Source organism: Hippocampus zosterae, chromosome 4 (genome assembly GCF_025434085.1).
Source record: "Hippocampus zosterae strain Florida chromosome 4, ASM2543408v3, whole genome shotgun sequence".
Classification (NCBI taxonomy): domain Eukaryota; kingdom Metazoa; phylum Chordata; class Actinopteri; order Syngnathiformes; family Syngnathidae; genus Hippocampus; species Hippocampus zosterae.
The window spans coordinates 13378710-13401643 of NC_067454.1; the positions used below are offsets into that span (position 1 = coordinate 13378710).

The 22934-nt window shown below is 41.4% G+C and overlaps 2 protein-coding genes across 7 annotated transcripts in view; one reads left to right on the top strand and one right to left on the bottom strand.

Moving 5' to 3' along the window:
• emc8 (ER membrane protein complex subunit 8) overlaps positions 1-22934 on the bottom strand; it is a 681399-nt gene that overhangs the window by 105676 nt on the left and 552789 nt on the right. The window lies entirely within an intron of this gene.
• On the top strand, positions 836-20153 carry ppfibp2a (PPFIA binding protein 2a). Of its 6 annotated transcripts, none has more exons than XM_052063469.1 (22): positions 836-1062; positions 4891-4977; positions 6371-6484; positions 7944-8075; positions 10479-10748; positions 11711-11803; positions 12614-12725; positions 13281-13342; positions 13958-14036; positions 14166-14290; positions 14386-14450; positions 14535-14595; positions 15379-15490; positions 16029-16143; positions 16546-16674; positions 16872-17022; positions 17420-17531; positions 17617-17705; positions 17791-17913; positions 18643-18768; positions 18864-19052; positions 19398-20153. In XM_052063469.1, exons 1-22 carry the CDS (start codon positions 1018-1020, stop codon positions 19620-19622), a joined length of 2616 nt encoding a protein of 871 aa, XP_051919429.1. In that variant the 5' UTR covers positions 836-1017; the 3' UTR covers positions 19623-20153. The 6 variants fall into 6 exon arrangements, with proteins under 6 accessions (XP_051919429.1, XP_051919428.1, XP_051919430.1 ...); XM_052063468.1 differs by lacking the exon at positions 836-1062 and adding an exon at positions 2382-3266; XM_052063470.1 differs by lacking the exon at positions 836-1062 and adding an exon at positions 2383-3266 and having other exon boundaries at positions 10479-10661.

Genomic DNA, 22934 nt, shown 5'->3' on the forward strand with positions numbered 1-22934 from the left:
TATTGAACATAGTACCGATAATATTACAGATAATATAACAATACTCAAAGCCATGTATTCTATATCCTCTGCGAAGAACGATAAATACAACCGCGGCTTACTGTGGCGCTAAGACCGGCTCCATGTCCAGTACAGGTATACATACCGCTTTGTCTGTAATACACTAGTTCCAAGTGGCCAAGACAAACACACAGACGCACACACCAAAGGAATAGTCCAATTTTCTTGCAACTGAAGCAAAAAAAATGGATGGATGGATGGATGGATTCATTTCTCTACATTCAACATGTTTTTACAAAGTACAATCTTATAGGTTTATATTATTATCATGAAAAAAAACACATTGCAAACATTTTGGAAGTTTTTGGGGGGAAGGTGGAATGGACTGATAGCATTTAAGTTTGTTTCACTCGGGAAAGATGAGTTGATATGCAAGTGTTTTGCGTTATGAGCATGGCCGTAGAACCTATAAAGTAATGTCTCAAAGAACCACTCTATAAGTCATGACAAATATATTCAGTTTTTTTTTGCCAATGTTTTATTAAAAAAATATCTCTACCAACTGAGATATTATGCTATTTGTACAAACGTATTCGTAATCCAAAATGTGGACAGATTTATGACGGTGTGATCTTTTGTTGAAACTATTGAGCCAGATGCTGTTTTTGTTTTTAAGTTCATTGGATGCCATTTATGCAATGAAGTCATATGACTATGACTCAAAACAAGGTTCAAGGAAATACAAAAGCAAAGAATTCAAAATATGACAATTGGCTTGGCATTTGAATAAGAGCCTTGACAAAGGGTTTAGGGCTTGGACCACAAAATGAGAGGAGTATTTAAAGCCAAAGTGATAGTCAGGGTGTTATTTCAAGTGGGAAGTTAATCAGATGCCTTGACAGCGTTCAGAACTCAGAGTGCAGTTGTCTGAGGAGAAGGGCTTTCTCAAGCGCAAAGTGACCACTTAAAGCCACTAAATGAGCCACTTTCACTGATAGCAGGTTGCCATGGTGTCAGATGCCGACAATATGTTGGAGGCTGCCTTCGAGCACATTATTACAGGTAAGAATTTCTATTTTATTATGTATTCTAATCTCACACGTCCACTTGATTTTACTTTGGCACATCTCAACTATTTTGTGAAGTTGTGGCTGATGGGTTTTATTTGAACTTTTTTTTAAGTACCTGTAAAAGTTTTCAAGTTTTATAAAGTGTGTCAGTCAAATGAGATACAACAGAAAAGATGGATTTTTTTTTAGTATTTAAAAAGAAATGTATGCTGTGTTGAGATTAATTAAAAACTATTCTTTTTGTTGTCTTTTCCTGTACTCTGAGCTGGTGATATTTCTATTTTGTTGTCTACCTGAATGAGGCAACCAAAATATTACAAATAACTCGCAGCGACTACAACCACCATAATGGACACATTGTTCAATCAATACTTCTCTGATAGCCGATATAATATTCACATTATATTTTTATAATGGCAGAATTGTTGATCCAGCTCTTGTATTGATCTCATTAGAATGTACTAGTGTACCTAATCGTCTGACCATTCATTTCTCACTGTCCATGAGCATGCACTGTTGGTTGGTCCCCTTCTACCTGCTTTCTCAAAGAGGTGATGGATTTTTGGGATTACAGAGTGTTATCTTAAATTCCTTCATATTGCAGAGGGGCAGGAGACAAGCTCCAAATAATAGAAGCAACAGCCTTGCAAACTGCTGGGACCTTAACATGCCTGAAAACAGGTTCTCGGTTTTCGATACAAAGGGTTATGATGGCGAAAGTCTCATCTTCTTTCCTGTTTGCTTGATTTAATTTAAGGAGCGGCGAAACTACTTTCTGCTCTGACGCTGTTATTATAGCGCCCCACAAATTAGACCTGTAATTGCAGAGTGCTTGAGGTGGAAGTAAACTACACTCCAAACCATGTGATGTCATTCATTTGATAGCTTTGGTAAAAGCCATGCCATTGTGCAATGTTGCTCCCCACAGGCAATCTTAGGAACTGCTCTGAACGCAGGCCACAACATTAGGTACACCAGCAAAACCCCCTCAGATACATCAACACATCAAAAAGAGGATGCTATTCCATTGTGTAGGTATGCCTAATGAAGTGTCCAGTGAGTATAATGCTGTACTTACCCACTCAGTATTAATGTAGGGAAAAGGCACTATCAAGTTACACTTTGCTGTACTAACACGGCCGCATAGAGGTAAACTGAGTATTCACACACACACACACACACACACACGCACGCACACACACACACACACACACACACACACACACACACACACACACACACACACACACACACACACACACACAGTATATCATCTGGTACTGATCTGGTAAATGAAATCATGAAAACCACATACTACTACAATTGTCATCTCATACTTTGATCTTAAACCTCTAGACCGGTGTGTCCTGAGGGAGTTCGCTGAACGAAGGCCTAATGTGAACCAGAACTCCCATTGAAATAGAAGCGGCATCATTTTTCTCCCACTTTCTTACATCTCTTCATCTTAATACCTGCATTTTCTTGCCTTAATTCGCTGCAGCAATCGCCATGTCTCCAAAATTGGCCTCACTTCACAGTTGAAGCCACTTTTTTTTCTGCCCTGAACTCCTATGAAGTCAACTCGCAAAGCGTCCTCCTTCCTCCTCCTCTTTCTTTATGAAGCCCTTCGTTCGACACCACATCTGAGTAGCATGTGGTGCAAAGAACTCCCCCCTCGAGCCCTTCTAGTTTAAGACCAGGAGGTCGGCCGGCGTGGCACGCAGTGAAGAACCACAGGAAGGACTGGAGAAGATGAGAGCGAGAAAAGTGGGGTTGTGCATAAAGAGGCAGTTGGAGTCATTTTGAGAAAGAGAGAGAGAAAGAAGAAAAAACTCAAAGGAGGAGGTAGCAAAGAGAGAGGAAAAGAAAAGGGAGTCGAGCCAATTGGCATCAATTGAGTTATTCAGCACAGCTAAAAAAAAAAAAAAAACTGTCCAGACTCAAAAACCACCGAGGGCCTCTCGTTGCTATCAACGCCGTGGACGGTCTGCAAGCGGAGCACACAAGTCCACACGTGTGAGGATTTATCGCTGGGACTCACTTATGACACAGGACTCTGTTTTCCTTCCTGACTCCCTGCAGCACGCAAACTTAATTCTTAGTGGGATCCAACACTGAGAGTGAGGGCTACTACAATGGGCCTGTAGAATGGAGTATGAGTTTGACTTCTACAAACACTTTTCTTGGCTTAGGAAGGTAAAATATTCTCCATGTGCATGTCTTCTTTCTGTGCTGCTCTTGCACGCAAACTCACTTATGTGTCTCCTTTGTTGCTATGCTTGTCACGCACGCACACTCAAAGATGAATGTATGCGAATGTGGGTTTCAAGTCGTTTCCTGCCACTATAAAGTTACTAAGTCAACACGGAACCATCATGATGTCATTAGGGAGTCAGTAGTCATCCAGCAGAACATTTGTTGTAATTATAAAAAAAGCCTGTAGGAGGCCCTGAAGACAAACTTCCACATAGACAGTCTGTTTACATCTATTTATAATTGCAATGTAAACCTTTCACAATAATATACAAAACATATATGAGACTTTTTGCACATTTGCTCATGATATACTGAGATTGACAAACCATTCTGAGACACTGGTTTACCGATTGTTTGAAAAAGATGGAAGCTGAGAATAGTCAGTTACAGGGTCAAACTGCTGCCATCATAAGAGTGGGGAACATAATTCGAAGTCTCCATCGACCAGTATGAAGGTGGGATGCGAAATTGTAATCTGGCGCACACTTGGTGCATAACGTCACTCAAGATTGCTGCAAGATGAATTTTGAATGTAAACAAACAACTGCAGTCGTTGGTGTGTCCGTTGAAGGGCAACATACAAAAAAATGAATACTAAATGATTAAAGAAAAACGGACAAGTATAGATAAAAGAGGAAATTAGCGGCAATTTTGTGACAGGGTACCGATTCACATTCAGGTGGCTTTTCTTTTGTTATGGTTTCTCAAGAAAAACAAAAAAGCCAAAAGCAAAATACATTCATATAGTGACACTTTTCGGCATCACTTTGGCTTTTTTTGTTGTTGAACATTTGTCATGATTGCACATCTTAAGGGGCATTCAAGCTTGGAGATTTTAGCGTGCTGTATTGAGCAGTATTGGATTAACTGTACTTTATAAGGTGGTTCTTTATTTTTCCGGCTGAACAGCATTCTGAATTGAATTACTACACAAGGTGATATGGAGTGTGGAAGACTTCAAAGTATGGAAGCATATACCGGTAATAAAACTAGCAACTATCATACACAACATGTTTGCATTTGGTGCTTACAAAGACTACAAAACATTTGCAAAGAGTACCAACTAAACTGATGTAAAAAAAAAAAAAACCATAAATTTTGTTGTACAGTAATGCATCTTGGAAAGGAATCTGTTGAATAGCCCCATTTTTGGTTTGAAACAAAGCTATTACAAAACCCTTGGGATTCTTGGCGCCGGCTCCTCGATAAACGACATCATGTTTCCACCAGTGTGGTTTTGTGAAGATTTCTGAGTAAATGTAGCTCATTAGGCTGCAATCATACATCCCTTACCATTGATCCCACTAAAACTTCCCTCAATACACAGCAAGCCCCGCAGCTTCATCCAAGTTCTCGCGAATCAGATGGTATGAAATATATTTGGGAATTTGAATAGAGGATTAGGAGCAGTAAACCTCTTACAGGCAGAGGCAGTGAGAAGCCCTTCAAGTATATTTTACTCCACGTTGCTGCAGCCTCATGTGAAGGAACCCACACCTGACCTACTGGGGAACAGTTGTGTTTTAGCAATACAGTAACTAAGGTTAATCTTTTTATGCCGAAGGTAAACCACCAGACATCCGACAACAGTGAGTCCTACCAGGAGCGTTTATCACGTCTGGAAGGGGACAAAGAATCTCTCATATTGCAGGTGAGATTACTACAACTGTGCTCATGATTATTTCTAGTTTCCATTTTAGATTGCATCTTATGTAAGAATGACCATACTTCCTGCCCCCGCATAGTAAGACTGAAAACACTTTTGACAAATAGTTGAGTCAAAGCAGGGCAAAGGGGAGAGGCAGGTCTCAGTGTTAGGCTATAAATGTTGCGTAACTGCTGTGTTTCCCTTCCAGCAGCAGGAACAAAACTCTAGTCTAGTTTTCGTGCTATTACAGCACTCGAGTGTTGTGCAAAGATAGTAAGATGGAGTTTCGGGAACCGCTGAAAAAGTGCATACCTCAAACAGGTTAAGGCTAGTATGCCACCTCTGTACTGTGGATGTACGGTATATGTGCTATTGGAACAGTTGGCCCATTTGTTTATTTAGATCTCATGTACACCCATTCTCTGGTAAATCAGTAGAACATTGCAGCATGTGTTCGAGCTTGCATGATTCAATACAAAAAAAAATCACCTTTGTAGACTCAAGGTCAATGTTTTACACTCAACTTGGATAAACAATTCCAACAATGCTCAGGTCACTGAACTCTTGCAAGTTTGCACCGACACACTATGTGTCGTGAAATGAAGTATAGAGGTTGACGTTCCAGCTCAAATGAACATTGAATATGCCAAGTAGCATGTCATGGGAAAATATATTATGATTGGCAATCATCTGAACACTTTTGAGTTTAAGTTATAAATATTTGCATTAAAAAAAGAAGAATTACAAGGACAAAAATGGATGGTAAAGTAGACACTCTTTGGCTGAGGTATTTGTTCCAGGGCTATTCATTTGGAATTTTAAACAGGATTTAAAGGAGAAAAAGTGGTTCTGAAATTCCCATCTAGTTCAAATCCAAGCGAACTTTCGTGTCATATAAGTGTAAAAATAGATTCAAATGTAAAGGAAATAAAATTCTCAATCTGCTGTAGATGTGTCTGAAGCATTTTAAGATTTGTCTTTCAAGAGAAGTTTACCCTTGTTCAAAGTACAATTCAAAATAAGAGTTGCGAAAACAAGAACAAGTGATGACTGGTGTAGTCTTTAACCAAGCTTTGTTGAATGTTCCTTATTTTGTAACACAGCAAATAGCCAGTAAAAATAAATAAATAAATAAATAAATAAATAAATAAATAAATAAATAAATAAATAAATAACATTAACGAAACACTCCTCTTCAGAGTTCATTTTTACTAAATGAAAGTTGGTTGAGGTCTGATGTCCCTCACCGGGTAAAATGTCAGATGTTTCTTCAGAAAACATTGTTCAATTGTAAATCAAACAACTTCTTGGTCATTGCACTGAAGATGTTCCACTGTCCTGTTGCTGTGTTCACAACTTGTTGTGTTTTCTCATATCCATACGTACACATACACAGGTGGGTGTGCTGACGGACCAGGTGGAAGCTCAGGAGGTCAAAATCAGTGACCTGCAGTGTTCGGTGGTGGAGCATCGTCTCAAACTCAACGCCACCGAAGAGATGCTTCAGCAGGTACGACTGAGATCGCCATCCACTCGTTTGGATTTACTGGAAACTTTTAACCGAGGGGAAGCTTTTAAATCAACATTCTCCCCCTAACGAGTGAGCTTCAAGATAACCCCGATCAGTCATTCACAACAGATCCCTCCTGGAGATTCAGTCTTGGCTAATATATTTTGCTCCCTGGGAAGAAATTCCTGTTTAAAATTCCACTCTATGGAGCCTCAGATTACCTTGGAGACCCAAAAATATTTAGGATGCCCAGACTCATTCCGAGGCGATGTCGCAGAGACTTTGCCTGGTTTATGCTGGGCTCGACTGGTCTGTCTGGACAGGTGATTAGACTTGGAACAGCCACACCCCCAACCATTCCCCACAGCATTGTCTCTGCCTGCTTTCTCACTGCGATCGAGAGAAGAGGGAAAAGAGAAAGGAAAGGCAAGACTGACTCATGGCTTAAGAAGGGAGGAAAAGCTGAAAAAAGGTGGCGAGATGGGTGTGAGACCGGGTAGGGCTCGTGCTTCCTGAAGTGAAAGAATCTTCCACTTGCAGTTATTTGCTCTTGACTTGAACTCCGCAACTTGCGAAACTCCATTTATTATGCCATGCAAAAGGATATATGACATCGAAAGCGTCATGAGCCTCGGAAGGATTCTCTACAATGTGGGAAGCACAATTTGCTCTGCCGCAAGCAGACGGCAAGGTAACGCGTTGCATAAACCTATGATCTTAGCTAATAGTACAATTTCCTAGGATGAGTCTCATTGTTAGTGGTTAAATGCACTGTGCAGAGCTGTACGGGTACAGTGTACAACAGGGCAGCCAAGACCGGTTTTCTTGGGAAGTGATCATTATGAGGCTTTGGACCTGAGCCGTAAATCTCTTCCTGGTGACAAAGCTCTAATATTTTCCATCTGGCCTTGAAAAAGAAAGGGCGGATATTTTCCAAAGTCAATGTTTCAAATACTCTTGTCCACGTGGGCCTGCTTCAGATGCTCATTTCTGGTCTTTGAATGATATAGCACCTGCTTGGAAAGAACCAAATTAGCACCACATCTGCCCACATGGTCTTGCGGATCCCTCAGGGTTGAGAATCACCCAGAGCTGGAGCTTGGCTTTGATCGGCAGCAGTTTAAACTTGCAGGCTAATTACCCGTCAAAGTTATTTGACTGTTGTTTTTATTTCCAAAATGTTTTGCATGTTAACGCCCGCCCCTCTTCCCCGTTTTGTCCCCACTAGTCCTGCTGTGGACTTAGAGTGAGCTGTGAAATAGGCATTATAAATAGTGGTCATGCGTTATGTGTATATTTAGCCCCGCTGAAAGCAGTGGTTTGTCCAAGGAGACTGTTATTACAGACCTTGTAGCTGACTGTGCCTGGTACCTAATGTCGCCTTTGTTAAGTGTCGCATAGCACTGTGAGGCATACTGCGCTCGCATGAGCCAAGCGTGCGTCTTTTGCTATATGACAGGAGCTCCTTCATAGGACGACATTGGAGAAGCAGAAGCTGAGTCTCAAGGGGGAAGTGTCCTACCTGAAGCTGAAGCTGACAGACATGGAGGAGAAAGCGGGCCATGGAGGAGAGAGGCAGCACAAAGCAGAGGTAAGAAAGACAAGAAAATACCCACTGAAAAGTTCACGTGGATGAGAGCGATTGCGGTTTTTCCAGTCTTAAAGAGGTCATTGGATTTGGGGAATTTTTGAACTGGAGACTTTTTTTTTGCAATGAAAGTGAGAGTGAGCCTCATGGACAAAGAACTTTGTACCTTTTTTCCACTGAGACGTATTTTCAAGGAAGACTGAGTTTCGCTTCAATCTCCTGGGACACTTCTGTTTGGAGAACCTTTGGAAATTTAATACAAGTCTGCCAAGAATGACAAAGCAACATACGGAAACCTGTACCATATTGTGGATTTGAAGTCAGCTGCTGATTTTATGGAAGTCCATAAACACGCTCCGCACACATGGGAGGGAACATTGACAAAAACCCTGGCACGGGTTGATGCTTAGTAGAGGGAATACAAGTATTCAAGGGGTTTAATTTTTGTTCTCATTTATCACCTAATTACGCTTCAGACTAAATTGTGTCAGATTACCAGTGGATGAACTTGCACATTTGGTCTCTGCCGTGAAACTGAGAAGTACAATTAGAACCAGACAGAATGCTGTAACGTTACTGTCAAAATATAGCCAGTCAAAGAGCCTTTGTGTCCTCAGGTGAAAAGAGTTCAGGCATAGTAGAGCTGGCACGGTGGATGGAGGAACACGTGAGGCTTCACAGCCCAGAAGATTTTGTTCTTGGAGGTTGGCAAAGATTCATAGAGTCATTCTGAAGAGAGCAAGCGCTTGGGGAGTGAACGGGGAGCCCATATGTTCAAATGCACATGAACAAAAGTGTGTTTGACATTGAAGCAGAAAAAAAGTGCATAATTGATAAAATAGCAGAGGGACGCACTTCTTGTCGATGCACTTTCATCGTCTGCATGTTTCATATGCAACATATGTTTGGAATCAAGAACGGGGTGGGGAAGGGGAAAAAAACTTTCTTTGAACATTTAGAAGACCTCCCATGCGCTTTTTACTACACAAACACACACAAATTGTTGAAGCGGCCCCCACCCGACTTTTGAAACAGTAGGCTGAGAGTTAAATTTAGCCATGGAGCGGCGTCATATCATCTGTCAAATCCTCTACACTGGACCCCATGTGAGACTTCCTCTGTCAACAGTCCCGGCATAACTTGGGTGCTGTTTACAACCGAAACGCCGGCACCGATTTCTTTGACAACATGTAGAAACAAGTCGCTCCTGTTGAAACTTAACTTCTTGAGCTGGTTCACAGGTACATTAATTGATTTGGTCAACGTTTTGGACGAAACACAGTTTGATGTTTAACTCATTCAGTACCAGCCAATTCTGGACCAAGTCTGAAAAGACGTTTAAAAACGTCTTTCGGAGTGAATGAATTCTATCAAAACGCAGAGCCAAACTACTCTGATGTGTCTCAGTCATGCAATAATTCTCCATCTCAGAGACTTAGCATGTTTTGGTTGTTCATATGCTTTGTGGGCTTTTGTTGTGATGCCACCAGAGAGAGTTGTGGTCAAAGTGGGAAAATGTGTTGACGCCAGAATGGAACGTTTTGTGCCATAGATGCATACCTGTCAACTTCGGCTAATAGCTACCCTTAAAAATGATTACGATTCCCCTTACAAAGCAACAAAAACCTGTACAACGGCTTACCGCGCATGCGCACCTCACGCTTTATCAATCCGACTGTACGTAGCGATGAAAAAAAATATACGATTGAGGATTACTTTTTCTGGTTTGCCATGACAACAGTAGTGATTGACGATGGCATTGTCGTTGGCTACCAGCAAGTGAGACGATCTGGATTTGAGCCAAACTGGTGTTTGTGAGATCGGTTCCCAATTGTATTTTTGTTTGTTCCCCCCCCCCCCCCCCCCGTATAAAAGTTGTAGTATGCCTTACATGATTTGAAATGATAAAAAAAGATGGAAAAGGTACAAGTTGACAGGTATAATAGATGTGTGACAGTCAAAGCTGCTCAGCACAAAATTCTAAAAGTGATGTTTTTACGTGAAGCGACTCACCTCCCAAAAAGCAACTTTTATGTGACGGATCTTTCAAATTAAGTTAGAGCTGATGTTTTATTTGTTTTACATGTGACGAGGAACTTCTTTTTTAACACTTAGATCGTAACATATGCTGAATATGAACAAAGTTGTACATCGGCAAATGGGTTAAAGCTATACTGTGTGTGGACTGAACTAAATGACAGCATGATGGTAGAAAGAAGTGGTTTAAAGGGAAAATGCAACATTGTGTTTGTCGTTATCTAGGATTTTTCTCACATCTGAACATGTCTTCCCTTGAAACAATGCGTCATTCAGAAAAAGATGAAAAGAAATACAGATAAATGCATCCCTTCCATGCCCTCTAAAACGTTCTTTTAATGTTTCTCTTTCCCACACTGCATCCGGCAGAGTGTTGTGAATTTTATTAGTGAGCTGCAGGAGCAGATGTGTAGGTTTCAGAAGGAGATCAATAGCAAGATCCAGGAGAAAAAAGCCTCTGAGAACCCAGCTGACAGCCGCTCACCAGCGCCATGCTCCGCCCCCTCCACGTCCCCCGAAGATGCTAACCCTTCATGTTACACGGCTGCAGAGGTGAAGCCCAAACTAGAGGAGGAGGCTACAGGCGGGGTTGATGAGAGTAGCTCTGACGCGGAGCAGCTGCCACACGGAGGAGAGAGCGTACGCACAGGCTTATGCATGACTTGTGACATTGTGCACGGCATGCTTTGTCTTACTTTGGAGTGTGTTTACTATCCATGTGATCAGACTGAATGAAGCGTTCACGCGCCAAACAGGGACTTTGGGGACTTTATTCACTAATCTGCAGAGGAAAATGCCTCGGCTGCACACTTCCCAACATGCTTTGCAGCACTCTTTGTAAACGGTTGTGGTAGACAAGGATAAACTATTGTTTTGCAGCACTCTTTGTAAACGGTTGTGGTAGACAAGGATAAACTATTGTTCTTTATTTGCTTTGAAATGAGTGTGGCTTTGACATTTTTGAGGAGGAGCAGGGTTATGATAATTTTGGATTCCTCGTGAACGTCAATGTTAGTTTTCATTTAGTTTTGACTTTTTTTTTATTTAGTTAGTCTTATTTAGTTTTTAGAGCAGGTTTAGTATTTTTTTTATTAGGTTTTTTTTTTCAATAATGCTTTGCTTTAGTTTAGTTTTGACTAGTTATAGTCTTGGTTTTAGATTTTTGATTTGAAAAAAGTTAAAGGTTACAAAATATTGTGGAATAAAGTAATCTACAATTCACAAATTACTGTTTGACCCTTTGACGGATGTACAACAATAATGAAAAAAAATCTGTTTAAAACAAACCCCCAAAGTTTATTTTGATATTAACTGAAACAAAAAAGGATAACGAAGGACACTCTCACAATAATTCCAGTGAGTTTTTGAAACGTAAGATTGTTTCAGTTTTTCTGTTAAAGCATTTTCAATTGTATCCTTTTTTTTAAGTTCTTTTGTTTGTTTTCCTAACATGGGACCAATGGAACAAAAGAACATTTTAGATGGCAGGGCAGAAGGAACATATGAACTTGAATAGGGAGACAGACAGGCGTGTGCAGTTGCTTGGTTCCAGCTGCGGCCGATACCAGCTCTCGAATGAACGCATTTACAATATGTTGCAGGGTTTGGCGCGGGAGCTCAAGACTCTCAAAGACAAAATGCAACACCTGGAGGATGAGAAGATGGAGTATGAGAAAAGACTCAAAGCCAGCAAGGTAAAACTTGCATTACGGTAGAGTCTACACCAGTGATTGTCAACTGGTTTGTCGGGACCAAGGCACATTCATTATGGATAGGTTGCAGAAAAAACAAGTATGGGTGGTACTTGGTTTATATCGCTGCCAATATAGGCTACTACTTACTCTTTTTCATTTGATGAATATGTGATGTAGTTTTATATTCATGTAGAAGGGCATCTCGAGTTATGAACGTCTCTTTTTCCCAGAAGACAATGGGAGTCCCAGGGTGACAGCATTTGAGAACCATTGGTCTAACGTATACAGTATCAGTGTCCAAATTCCACTGCTGTCCGCTTAACTTTCCTCAAAGCTATCCAACCAATCAGATTGTCCAGGCAGTTCATTGAGTCACTCTCATTTTGTGTGCACACGGTTAATTATGTTTTCTAAGGAACTAAATATAATGTAAAAAGTGGGAGGGCAGGAGGGGGGAACAAGATTTTATGACTTTCCGTAACGTGTAACAGCTACATTCTACTTTACTGCTGCATTTTCTTCTCTCTCACTCTTAGTCCACTTTCATATTTTTTCCCCCTCGAAGTATTATCGTTTCCTCACTAATGCTGTATTTTCTATTCATACCAAATGCGTTTCATAGCCTAAAACACAAGAAACCCTATTCTCAGCATAATCAGCGATTATCAATTATTGTTTTGATGTGGATAAATATGGACTATATTGAATACATGTGTGTGAAGCATACATCAGTATAGCCACATACTGAACTACAGAAATTCGACTCTTCTGGTCATCTTAAAAATCTAAATTGTGGGTCTATACTGATAGGTGGAGATCAGCAACCTTCAGGAGCTTCTACTGAGTAAGAATGTTGAGATTGAGAGCTTGCACACTCAGCTTATGGCCAGACCTTCACTAGCCACTGAGAGCTCTGAGAGAGGTAAGCAGATCATCCAGCAACCAATCAACTGATGGCTTAAGTAAATAAGAGCAATATGAATTCAATTTATTTTGACTGTTTTGGAGACAATCTAAATTTCTGGAAAGCGAAACAATATATTTATGAAGATATTAGCACCACTTTTCAGTACAGGATAGTAATTAAGTAATATTCACTCTGGTAACATCAAGACAAGATGGCACCTAAATCACAATCTGCTTTTGATTTAATGTTAATTTAATCGGTCATTCATGTCTGGAATGTTTCATACACAAGCCAGTGTTCGCTGCTCACCTACAAGTCTTATTTGAGCAAGTGATAAATGGCTCAGGTGACTTGAAAGAGTGCACCTTTACAATGAAATGTGGAGTTCGATCCGGGTGTCCAAATGCCCAATGATCAACCATTTTGGAATCTCACCAAAATATGCGCGGAAGGTATGCCTGAAGAATCAAATAAAATCTTGGTAGTTGAACCATCACCTTTAAATTTTAATTTAAAGATGACAAAGCAATGTTTTATGTTTGATGTCAAATGTTTTTCTCTTCACCATAGACCAGGAGTTGCAAAGACTTAGAAGTGACATTAAAACCTTGGAAGTTGCCAATGAAGAAAAAGTAAGTCTCTCTTCTTTATCCATCTATTTTTCATGAAAATAAAGAGAATGCGGTTAGTTTGCCAATTGATGAGGCACCACCGGGAAACATGCAGACTTGCACTTTCTAAATATTGTCATTGGTCGCATGCGCCACCCTTCATCCGATTATAGTACAGCACGGCTTTTGTATTCTCCCTCATGGGGAATATTGGACCTTAAAGGCTTGCAGGCGTGGGTCTACATGTGGCGGGGCTGGTGAACACACACGTACACGCCCCAAGGCCAACCATTTCAGGCAAAGCCACACTTAAGTAGGCCTCGATCTGCCAAGCCTAATTTGGGAGAGAGCTGCAGTAAGAGAGCCACGATGAAGCAAGCTTGGGCACCACTTCAAAAAAAAAAAAAAAGACACATTTGTTGCAGCTGGTCACCACGACTGAGTATTCAAGTCGAGCGGATTTCAATCCCCTCCCCAGCTGCTCTTTTCATGTAGCCCATATGGTAAAAAGGACCTTGGTGTGGCCTAGTGGTGAGGAAGCGTCAGGAAGCGGCCTCTGTGCGTTACTTAAGCTTTGATAAAAATCTTAATGGGTTTTGTTGACCTTGAAACACCCTCTCATTCCTATTTCTGGAGGACCGGCGCATTGAAGAGCTCACTCTGCTCTTAAACCAGTGCAAGCAATTCCGAGATCTGACACACAACGCCAGGCAAGGTAATCAAGCTTTTCTCTCTTGCATCCTCCTCTTCACCATCTATCACTTTTCTAATTAAAGGCAACCATTGGCGATAAGAAAACATCAACACCAACCAAATAGTTCCCTGTGTCCCTTTGTGACTGCAGCTCCACCTGCTGGCCCTTCATTGTCCAACGGTAGGACACATTCCAGTAGCAGTGAGGAAGAGGAGCACGGTCTGAGGAAGAATGCTGATTCTGCCAGTGCCAAGTCTGAGGATCTCAAGTCTGATGTGGGTTGAAAACTAAACTGTCTTGTTTATTTTTTCTCTTGTAAGACAGGAAACTATTTGGGATGCTAACACCTGTTTTTTTTTCCATGATTCAGGTTTCCACAAACAGTACCTACTCTCATCAAACATCAATTTTGTCTCAGAAGGATAGTGATTGCAGGTATTTCAAGCCATATCAGCCCAATGATTGTAAAACTGTGGCATGATTACTTTTCTACCAGTAATGATGCTCATGTCCTTTCAGGACAGAGACACAGACATCATCCAGTAGCATGACTGACTTAATACCTGGCCAGACACAAAAGGTATTGGGTTTTTGACTTCTCATACACATACACAAGCTTGGGACACAATCACTCAAAAGCCTGGTCAATCAATTACTTTCCAAGTTGTACACTTTGGACCGACTGCGACGACAGAGTAATTGTAAGATGCACTGAATGAATTGGACAATAGTCAGCTACCTACGTGAAATGCAACACCAGCAATGATTGGTTTCCTAAATCCTTCATTTTGCCAAGGCAGATTGGCCATTCGGGAACAGTCTAAGCGATGCAATTTCTGTTCCAGCATGAGTCCATTTCTGCCGCTAAATTTACATTACTGAATACACAGATGTAGCCAAATGTGATGATTAGCATTAGACTCCACGGAGATGGTTTGTACCATTTCCATGGCCAAGTGCCAGACTGACCCACACCAAGTCCTAAAGCATCTGCTGTTCTGATCTAGTGTAAGACTATGACATCATTAAACATATTCAGCACTGCGAGCAAGACCCTTTGTGACCTTTAACATAATAAATTTGTGTTTTGGCTGGACGAATATTTCCACAAACGCATTTCAGCATCTTGTTGAAAGTCTTCTCAGAAGAGGGGAGGCTGCGCTAGTAGTTAGGCGTTCTTGATTTTCTTCTTATTTTGGGGGGATTTTCACTTCCTGTAGTAATAGTGGACATGCTTTGTAGTCATATGACAGGTTCTACATAGAAACATAATCATTATCATTCCTGATGCTTTCCAAATCGCTTCTAATGGAGATGATATGTCAGTTAACCTTCTGTTTGTGTCTGTGGGGTCTTCAAACAGAGGGAAACAAGGAGTCCGACGTTGCCTGTTCGTTCATCCCCCACGGAGAGCAGCGCCGAGCTCCAAAGTGAGCGATCTCCAGATGACAGTGAAGATGGAGATTGCAGCCAAAGTAAATACAGAGATAATAACAATATTATATTTCCAGACAACTTATATTCGGTGAAAACCGCTTCCCTCTAACCAGAGGGACTATTTTACTTTTGATCACGAGTAATTGCAGGGACTTCAGACTGGGAAGGATCAGGGGATGGACGTTTTTTTTCCCCCTGCAAAGCAAACACACCCTTTCCTCCTCTTTGATGACCGCACACAGCCCGGCGCCACATACCACTGATCATTTTAACTCACCCCAATTGATATTGCTGCCTACAGGAATAAAAAATAGACTTTAGCCTTACACATGCAGATGCGCACACAGTAAAGAAATTATGTGCCATGATCACAGCCATCACATGACCACAGCTAATAGCTTTTCAAGTTGAAGATATTTGCTTTTTAGACATAGTACAGTATATGGGTGTGCTGTAGTATGAAACCGTTGCCATTAATAGCACTGAAGTGGCAATGCTGTATTGTATTACAAAAGTTGTTCTTCAGTGCATTCATCATCATTTGTGCGTATGTTTTGGTTTTTTTCCCTTTCTCAGCGAAGTTGGACAAAGTGAACACCTGCACTGGGAAAACCAGCCCACCAGGCCAGAGAAATGTGGGCTCGCCAGAATACATGAAGACAAACCGGAGCCTTAAGAGACTTTGGGGAAAGTGGGTGTGAGAAATGGCTTGCATATGTGAATGAATGATGCATGAGGTTGATATGATGTGACCAGTGAAGAAGATACTTTCACCTTGCCCTGCCTAGAAACAATTTTATTCAGTAACTGTTTTAACTCAATAGGTAATAAGGCAATGATTGCAAAATGAAAATTAAACATTAAGGAAATCATGATTCATCATGTGATAATGATACTGGGTGGGGCGAGGGCAAGACTGAGATAGGTACTATGAAATATTCTTTTCAATTTGTAGCAATAAGATTTAATTTTTCACAATGTCGCAAGTCCCTTTTGCATCGTAATTTCATGTATTTATTGAATCATCCAACTTTGAAACGAAGAAGAAGCTCATGTCACCTAACCTAGCTCTTTATCACTCTCCTCAACCCAGACTTCGAAGGACAAATTCTGGAGGAGTCAATGCAGGTGATCCAGACACTGGTCCTTTTCGAAGAGGGGGTTTCCGTGCAACAGCAGGACCCCGACTGACCCGTAACCCGGAATCTCCTGATTCTGTACGGTAAGAGTCCATAACATCGTGGATGTGCTACACTCTTTATATATGTCACACTTTCACAACAGCTGCAGCTGTAACAGAACACTTTACCAAACACATAACATAAAATATTAACAAATACTACAATATAACCCCCAGGGGGATTTGCATTACATGTTATTTAAACTGATATGCCAATTTTCTCTTTTTTTATCTGCCAGTGACATGAATCTCCCGTTCAGTCAGTGGACCAAGGAGCAGGTGTGTGGCTGGTTGGAGGATTATGGTCTGGGGCACTATGTCAACCTCACTAGGCAGTGGGTTGAATGTGGCCAGACACTACTTTCTGCCACGCCTCAGGATCTTGAAAAGGTTGGAGAATTGAACAATGTTCGATGACTGAAATAACTACATCGGTATCAATGGTAAAAAGCTGAAAGTCAAAACAAACTCCAACTACTAGAATCATCTTGAAGTAGTTTCACCCAAATCAACGGTTTTCTTGGTTGGACTGGTTTTTACCTTTTACCACATCTATATTGGTAGTTTACATCAACCTGAAAATAATTAGATTCTTGCTCGGTGAAAGAATAAATAATAATAATAAGTTTGGAAAATTTGGCAGCGAAAACCTGTGGCAACAAACACACGGATGTGTCTGACTAGACCTTGTGGGGACTGTGATTATTGATGTCATTGGTTGCTAAAGATGATCTATTATTAACAAACATGTATAAATATTTAGAGCAAGTGTGCTTTGCAACCACAGGAGATGGGTATAAAGCACCCTCTGCACCGGAAGAAGCTACAGTTGGCACTGAAGGCATTCACCAATAAAATGACAGAGAAGTCAGCGGAGCTGGACCACATCTGGGTCACCCGTAAGAGTCTTGCTCTTATTTGAATCAGCTCAAATCCAACAAGTGACATTTATGTTCCCTATATTATAAACACCGGACTCTCTAGGATGGCTGGATGATATTGGCTTGCCTCAGTATAAAGACCAGTTCCACGAAGCCCGTGTGGACGGCCGCATGATACAATACCTCACCGTAGTAAGTCGAGGTGAATGTGCTAATCCACATTTACACATTTTACATGAAGCTCACAACGTTTTTTTTTTAATTTCAAATTTCCTAGAATGACCTCTTGAGCCTAAAAGTAACCAGTCAACTTCATCATCTCAGCATTAAATGCGCCATCCACGTCCTTCATGCCAACAAGTTCAACCCCCACTGCCTCAGACGCAGGCCTGGAGAAGAGGTAAACAAACGCGTTTATACTGTGGCTCGTGTCGTCGCATTTGTGTCCGTACATCTCAACATATTGACTGAACTCTCCACATTTCTCATCTTTTCCTTCATCTTTCTTAGTGGACATTACAGTACGAGTCCACAAGAGGGAGACAAATACATTTCTATTACTGCTACCTCCGACTGCGGTCATGCAGAACATTTGGATCAGTAAAAGAGCTCTGTTGTGCTTATTCGGTGAAGCAATCATGAATTGCTTTTAGTCACAAATTCATTTGAATTCATTATTTAATAAGGACAATTCGATGCCTCCATCTTTGTGGGAGCTGAGAAGTTGTCCCAAGTTGTGAAAATGTCGTCCATTTCCAGTGTACAAAGAAAAGTCCATAAACAGATTGCTGGTGATGACTTTTGTGCAAAAGACCCAGAAAGCTAGCCCTGACCTCAATTCGTCAAATGCTTTTGGGATGAAATACAACAGAAATGATGAGCTAGGATTTGTAACCTTTGACCACGCAAAAGGATAAAACACACAAACATGGTCCAACAACTTGAAAATCTTTTAGAGAGAGTGGCAGCTGTTATAAAGGGGTGGGGTTGTCTTAATGTTTACTTCCTTCAGCTATAATCCCAAGGTGATCTTTCATTTTGCCTTCACAGCATATGATGATAAATACGTGTTTTGTATAAAACCTCGAGTGGGCACATCAGTTTTTTTTTGTTTTTTTTTTAACTTCAGAAACAGCCTTCACCCTCTGAGGTTGTGCAGTGGTCAAACCACCGTGTGATGGAGTGGCTTCGAGCAGTTGATCTTGCAGAGTACGCACCTAATCTACGCGGCAGTGGTGTCCACGGTGGACTAATTGTAAGTCATTCCCATTTTCGCGAATGCTTACGACACAGGCAACTTAATGTAATGTAGTGTCATAACCACAAAGGGTCAATATGCATTTCTGTAAGATCCTGGAGCCTCGTTTCAGTGCAGAGACTTTGGCCCTGCTCCTTAATATCCCACCGCAGAAAACGTTGCTCCGTCGTCATTTGGCCACAGCCTTCTCTGCCCTTGTGGGGACTCAGGCCACGCAGGAGAAGAGAGAGTATGGCAATGCTACAGGCCATGTGCCCCTCACAACCACATCAAAAGTGAAGGTAATCTACTCTACAAAGGGTCAAAGGAAAAAAGAAAAAGTAACTTGCATCTTCAAAATTAAGTTCTTAAATGATAGCGATCTCATGTTACCACGTTCTATTTCTTATTTTATAATTATTTCTTCAGATTTGTGTCTTTACAGTGTGACCGTAATACTCATTTGTAACTGTAAGAGAATCCAAAGAATGCCGTACATACAGTATACTGTACACTGATGAAATCATTCTGAAATGTGTTTGGTTCATGTGTGTGTGTGTGTGTGTGTGTGTGTGTGTGTGTGTGTGTGTGTGTGTGTGTGTGTGTGTGTGTGTGTGTGTGTGTGCGTGTGTGTGTGGGTGTTACAGCCCAAGAAACTCGGCTTCACTCAGTTTAGTCACCTTCGGAAGAGGAAACCTGATGAATCCGCAGACTACATCTGCCCCATCGAAGGCGGACTGCTGACTGTGAACGGGATTTCAAGGACGCCCTCTGCAGCACTCAGGGGTATCAGCCCCAATTTGGACACGCGGCCCAAGAAGTACGAGCACGGCAACGGCAAGTTATGGCGGACAAACACAAACAACTGCTAAGTAGATCCCAGTGGTCAGCTTCTCACTTTGAGCTCAAGAAATCCAAAACTGTGCATTGCTAGATCATCTGTAGTGCACATCATGTATTTATTCATCACATCATGCTTGAACGTGTTTTCGATATGAAATGAATGTGTGTGATGTTAAGTGAAAGCTGCTCTCCGCATTCCTTTGACAGTTGGTCCAAATATTCCAATGTGGCATTTTTGAGGGTGTGTTGAATGTGTATTACTAGTTATGATGCTTTATTCATATTCTACCATTGTTTTCACTGAGCACTTTTGCATCAGACATTTGTGAACATAACTTTTTCATGATAACAAACACGCAGACACCATCTTGTCTGTGTTATCAAGCATGCTAACTTTAACCCTCCAAGTGTTTATTTGCTTATATTTCCATATCGCTAAAGCCTTTAAAGGTCCTGCCAAACGCCTTAGAGAGTATTTGCCCCAGAACTGATATATTTTTTAATGTAACATGACTTCATCCATGTACCATTGTAAATAATAAATTATTACTCAGTTGTTTTACTGGTTCCAAGTAGCATTTTTTGTGACTGTGATTCTTGATTACAGTTACGGTGAATACAGCACAAGCCACGGTATTGTAAGGATTCAGAGGTGTTACTATTATTATAAATATTATTGTTGTTATTACTCATCCATTCATCCATTTTCTAATTCGATTGTCCTCACAAGGGTCACGGGCGAGCTGGAGCCTTTATTATTATTATTATTATTATTATTATTCAAACGTCATCTTTCACTTATTATAATATGAATACGTCATTGTTCATTAAGACTAGATTAGAATGACATTTGTCTGCTTAAAATATCCCGGCTGGTAACTTCAAACATCTGGTCTGCGGGCCATTACGCAAACAGGAAGAAAAATTAGCCCATCAAAGGGTGCTGTTGCACCAGGTGTACCATTTCCAAAGAAAACCAAATCAAGTATTACGAGTGGAAGTAGCGGTCATAAACCATCGCATCAGAATTGCAGAGGACATGTTGACATCGTCTGCATCGCTCCCACAACCGCTACTTGTCTAAGAGACCTTTTCAGTCAAAGGTAAAGACAGCTGTGAGGTCTCCAGGGTAGAGTCGGGGTATTTTTTTTTCTACTTACATTAGCATTATGTGTGTTTGTAAATTGACAGAGTGACATGTCAAGTTGCAAAAACACGCTGACTCTCACATGTTCATTATGATCGTGATGACGACAGAACTAACGAATGGACAGATTGCCAAAAGTGGTATTCCAAAATAATTCACTGTAATATAAGTTTGAGGCAGTGTCACATAAACTATTGCAAATTAGCATGTGATGCGAATCTCAGTTGAAGTATCTTGGAGGCCAATATTTTGCTGGAGCTGGATTGGAGGAGTGCGGCACGGTCGCAACTGGTTAGCACATCCACCTCACGAGTACAGAGTTCCAGGGTTAGAATCCAGGCCCTGGCCTTCCTGTGTGCAGCTGCATGTTCTCCCCACGCTTGCCTGTGTTTTCTTCGGGTAATACGATTTCCTCCCACATTCTAAAAACATACATGGTAGGTTGATTGGGCATCCTAAAAGTGTCCCAAGTTGTGAGTGTGAGCGCAGATGGTTGTTCGTCGATGTGTGCCCTGCGACTGGCTAGCAACCAGTGCAGGGTCTTCCCCGTCTACTGCCCGAAGTCAGCTGTGATATCCTCCAGCACTCCTCGCGAATCCTGCGAAAGTATAAGCCAATCAGAAAATGGTTGGATTGGAGGAGAAAATGACTGACAGGCAAACTGTGCTATCCCACTGACATTGTCTGGCTATTTGAATTGCGATTTCCTTCAGTGGCGGCCCGGTAGTCCAGTGGTTAGCACGTCGGCTTCACAGTGCAGAGGTACCGGGTTCGATTCCAGCTCCGGCCTCCCTGTGTGGAGTTTGCATGTTCTCCCTGGGCCTGCGTGGGTTTTCCCCGGGTGCTCCGGTTTCCTCCCACATTCCAAAAACATGCGTGGCAGGCTGATTGAACACTCTAAATTGTCCCTAGGTGTGAGCGTGAGTGCGAATGGTTGTTCGTTTCTGTGTGCCCTGCGATTGGCTGGCAACCGATTCAGGGTGTCCCCCGCCTACTGCCCAAAGACAGCTGGGATAGGCTCCAGCACCCCCCGCGACCCTAGTGAGGATCAAGCGGCTCGGAAGATGAATGAATGAATGAATGAATTTCCTTCAGTACTTCATTGTGTTAAGTGAAACAATTTTACTGCCTCTGAAGTTTCCTACTACCTTGATTTAGCCAATGCAGTAATGCAGTGTGCATTGATGCGTTTGTGTGTCCATTCTATAACCACCAGATGTCAGTGTTGACTGTGAATCAGCCTTCAGTCCAAGCAATGAACAGTGCTGACGAAAGTCACAAATGATGTTTCCATTTAAGTTGAAACATGGTGTCACTCATGCAACGGTTATCATAGTACATATGTTGGAACCCTCTTTTTTGTTGTTGTTGTTTAGTGTGTATTACAACGAAAAAAGACAATGTCAATATTGTTTTAGCAATAGAAAATATTCAATCGCTGAGGCCATTTTTTTTCACGAGGCTGTTGTATGAGACTAAATTGTACTAATGGTTGCCTGCTTTTTACATCCGCATAAATCTATATTGCTAATGTCTTATATTATCGCTGCATCTACTCTCTTGTGTGTTTATTTGCACCGAGGTATGTGTTGAGAGGCTGGCATTGTTTATAATAGTGTATCTTGGCTAATTTCACTAATGTGACTCAGCCCCCACTATCTGACATCTTAACAGCTATTATTTGTGTCACCCTCTCTCATAACACTTAGTAGTAAATTGCTGCGCGCACGGGACAGCGCTATGAGTGACATTTTACCTTGCAGTATGATATCTATTGTCTTAATTAAGTGAAAGCGATTGTGGCATTTATTGTTTTCTAAGTCACTCGCTAATGGGAGTGTGGGATGGGGGTGGGGAGGGGGAGTGGCAAGTAAATCATCACGGTTTACAATACATATATATTTTGCAAAGCATTTGCTAATGATTACACATTAGCCTCCGTTGTGACTGTCAATCTATGGGAATAAATCGAAAATAAAAGTCCCTCTGTCATGTTTGAGCCAGGTCTTTATTTATGCTGTATCACTTTGGTGCGATGTTAAAATGAAGGTAGAAATAAACAGTTATATCAAAGCGTCAGTTATGACTGTGATGAACGTGCCCCCCATCACCACCAGCATGATGTATGGATTTACTCACATGTCTTAAGTGGGGCCTAATCATGCTTTTCTATGATGTCATCGCTTGTTCTTGT

Excerpts from the sequence above, each read along its gene's own strand:
- ppfibp2a (XM_052063468.1), top strand. The coding sequence starts at position 3,219 with ATGGAGTATGAGTTTGACTTCTACAAACACTTTTCTTGGCTTAGGAAG. Across the intron at positions 3,267-4,890 it reads ACTTTTCTTGGCTTAGGAAG|GTAAACCACCAGACATCCGA; the intron begins GTAAAATATTCT and ends TTTATGCCGAAG. Across the intron at positions 18,769-18,863 it reads GTGTCCACGGTGGACTAATT|ATCCTGGAGCCTCGTTTCAG; the intron begins GTAAGTCATTCC and ends CATTTCTGTAAG.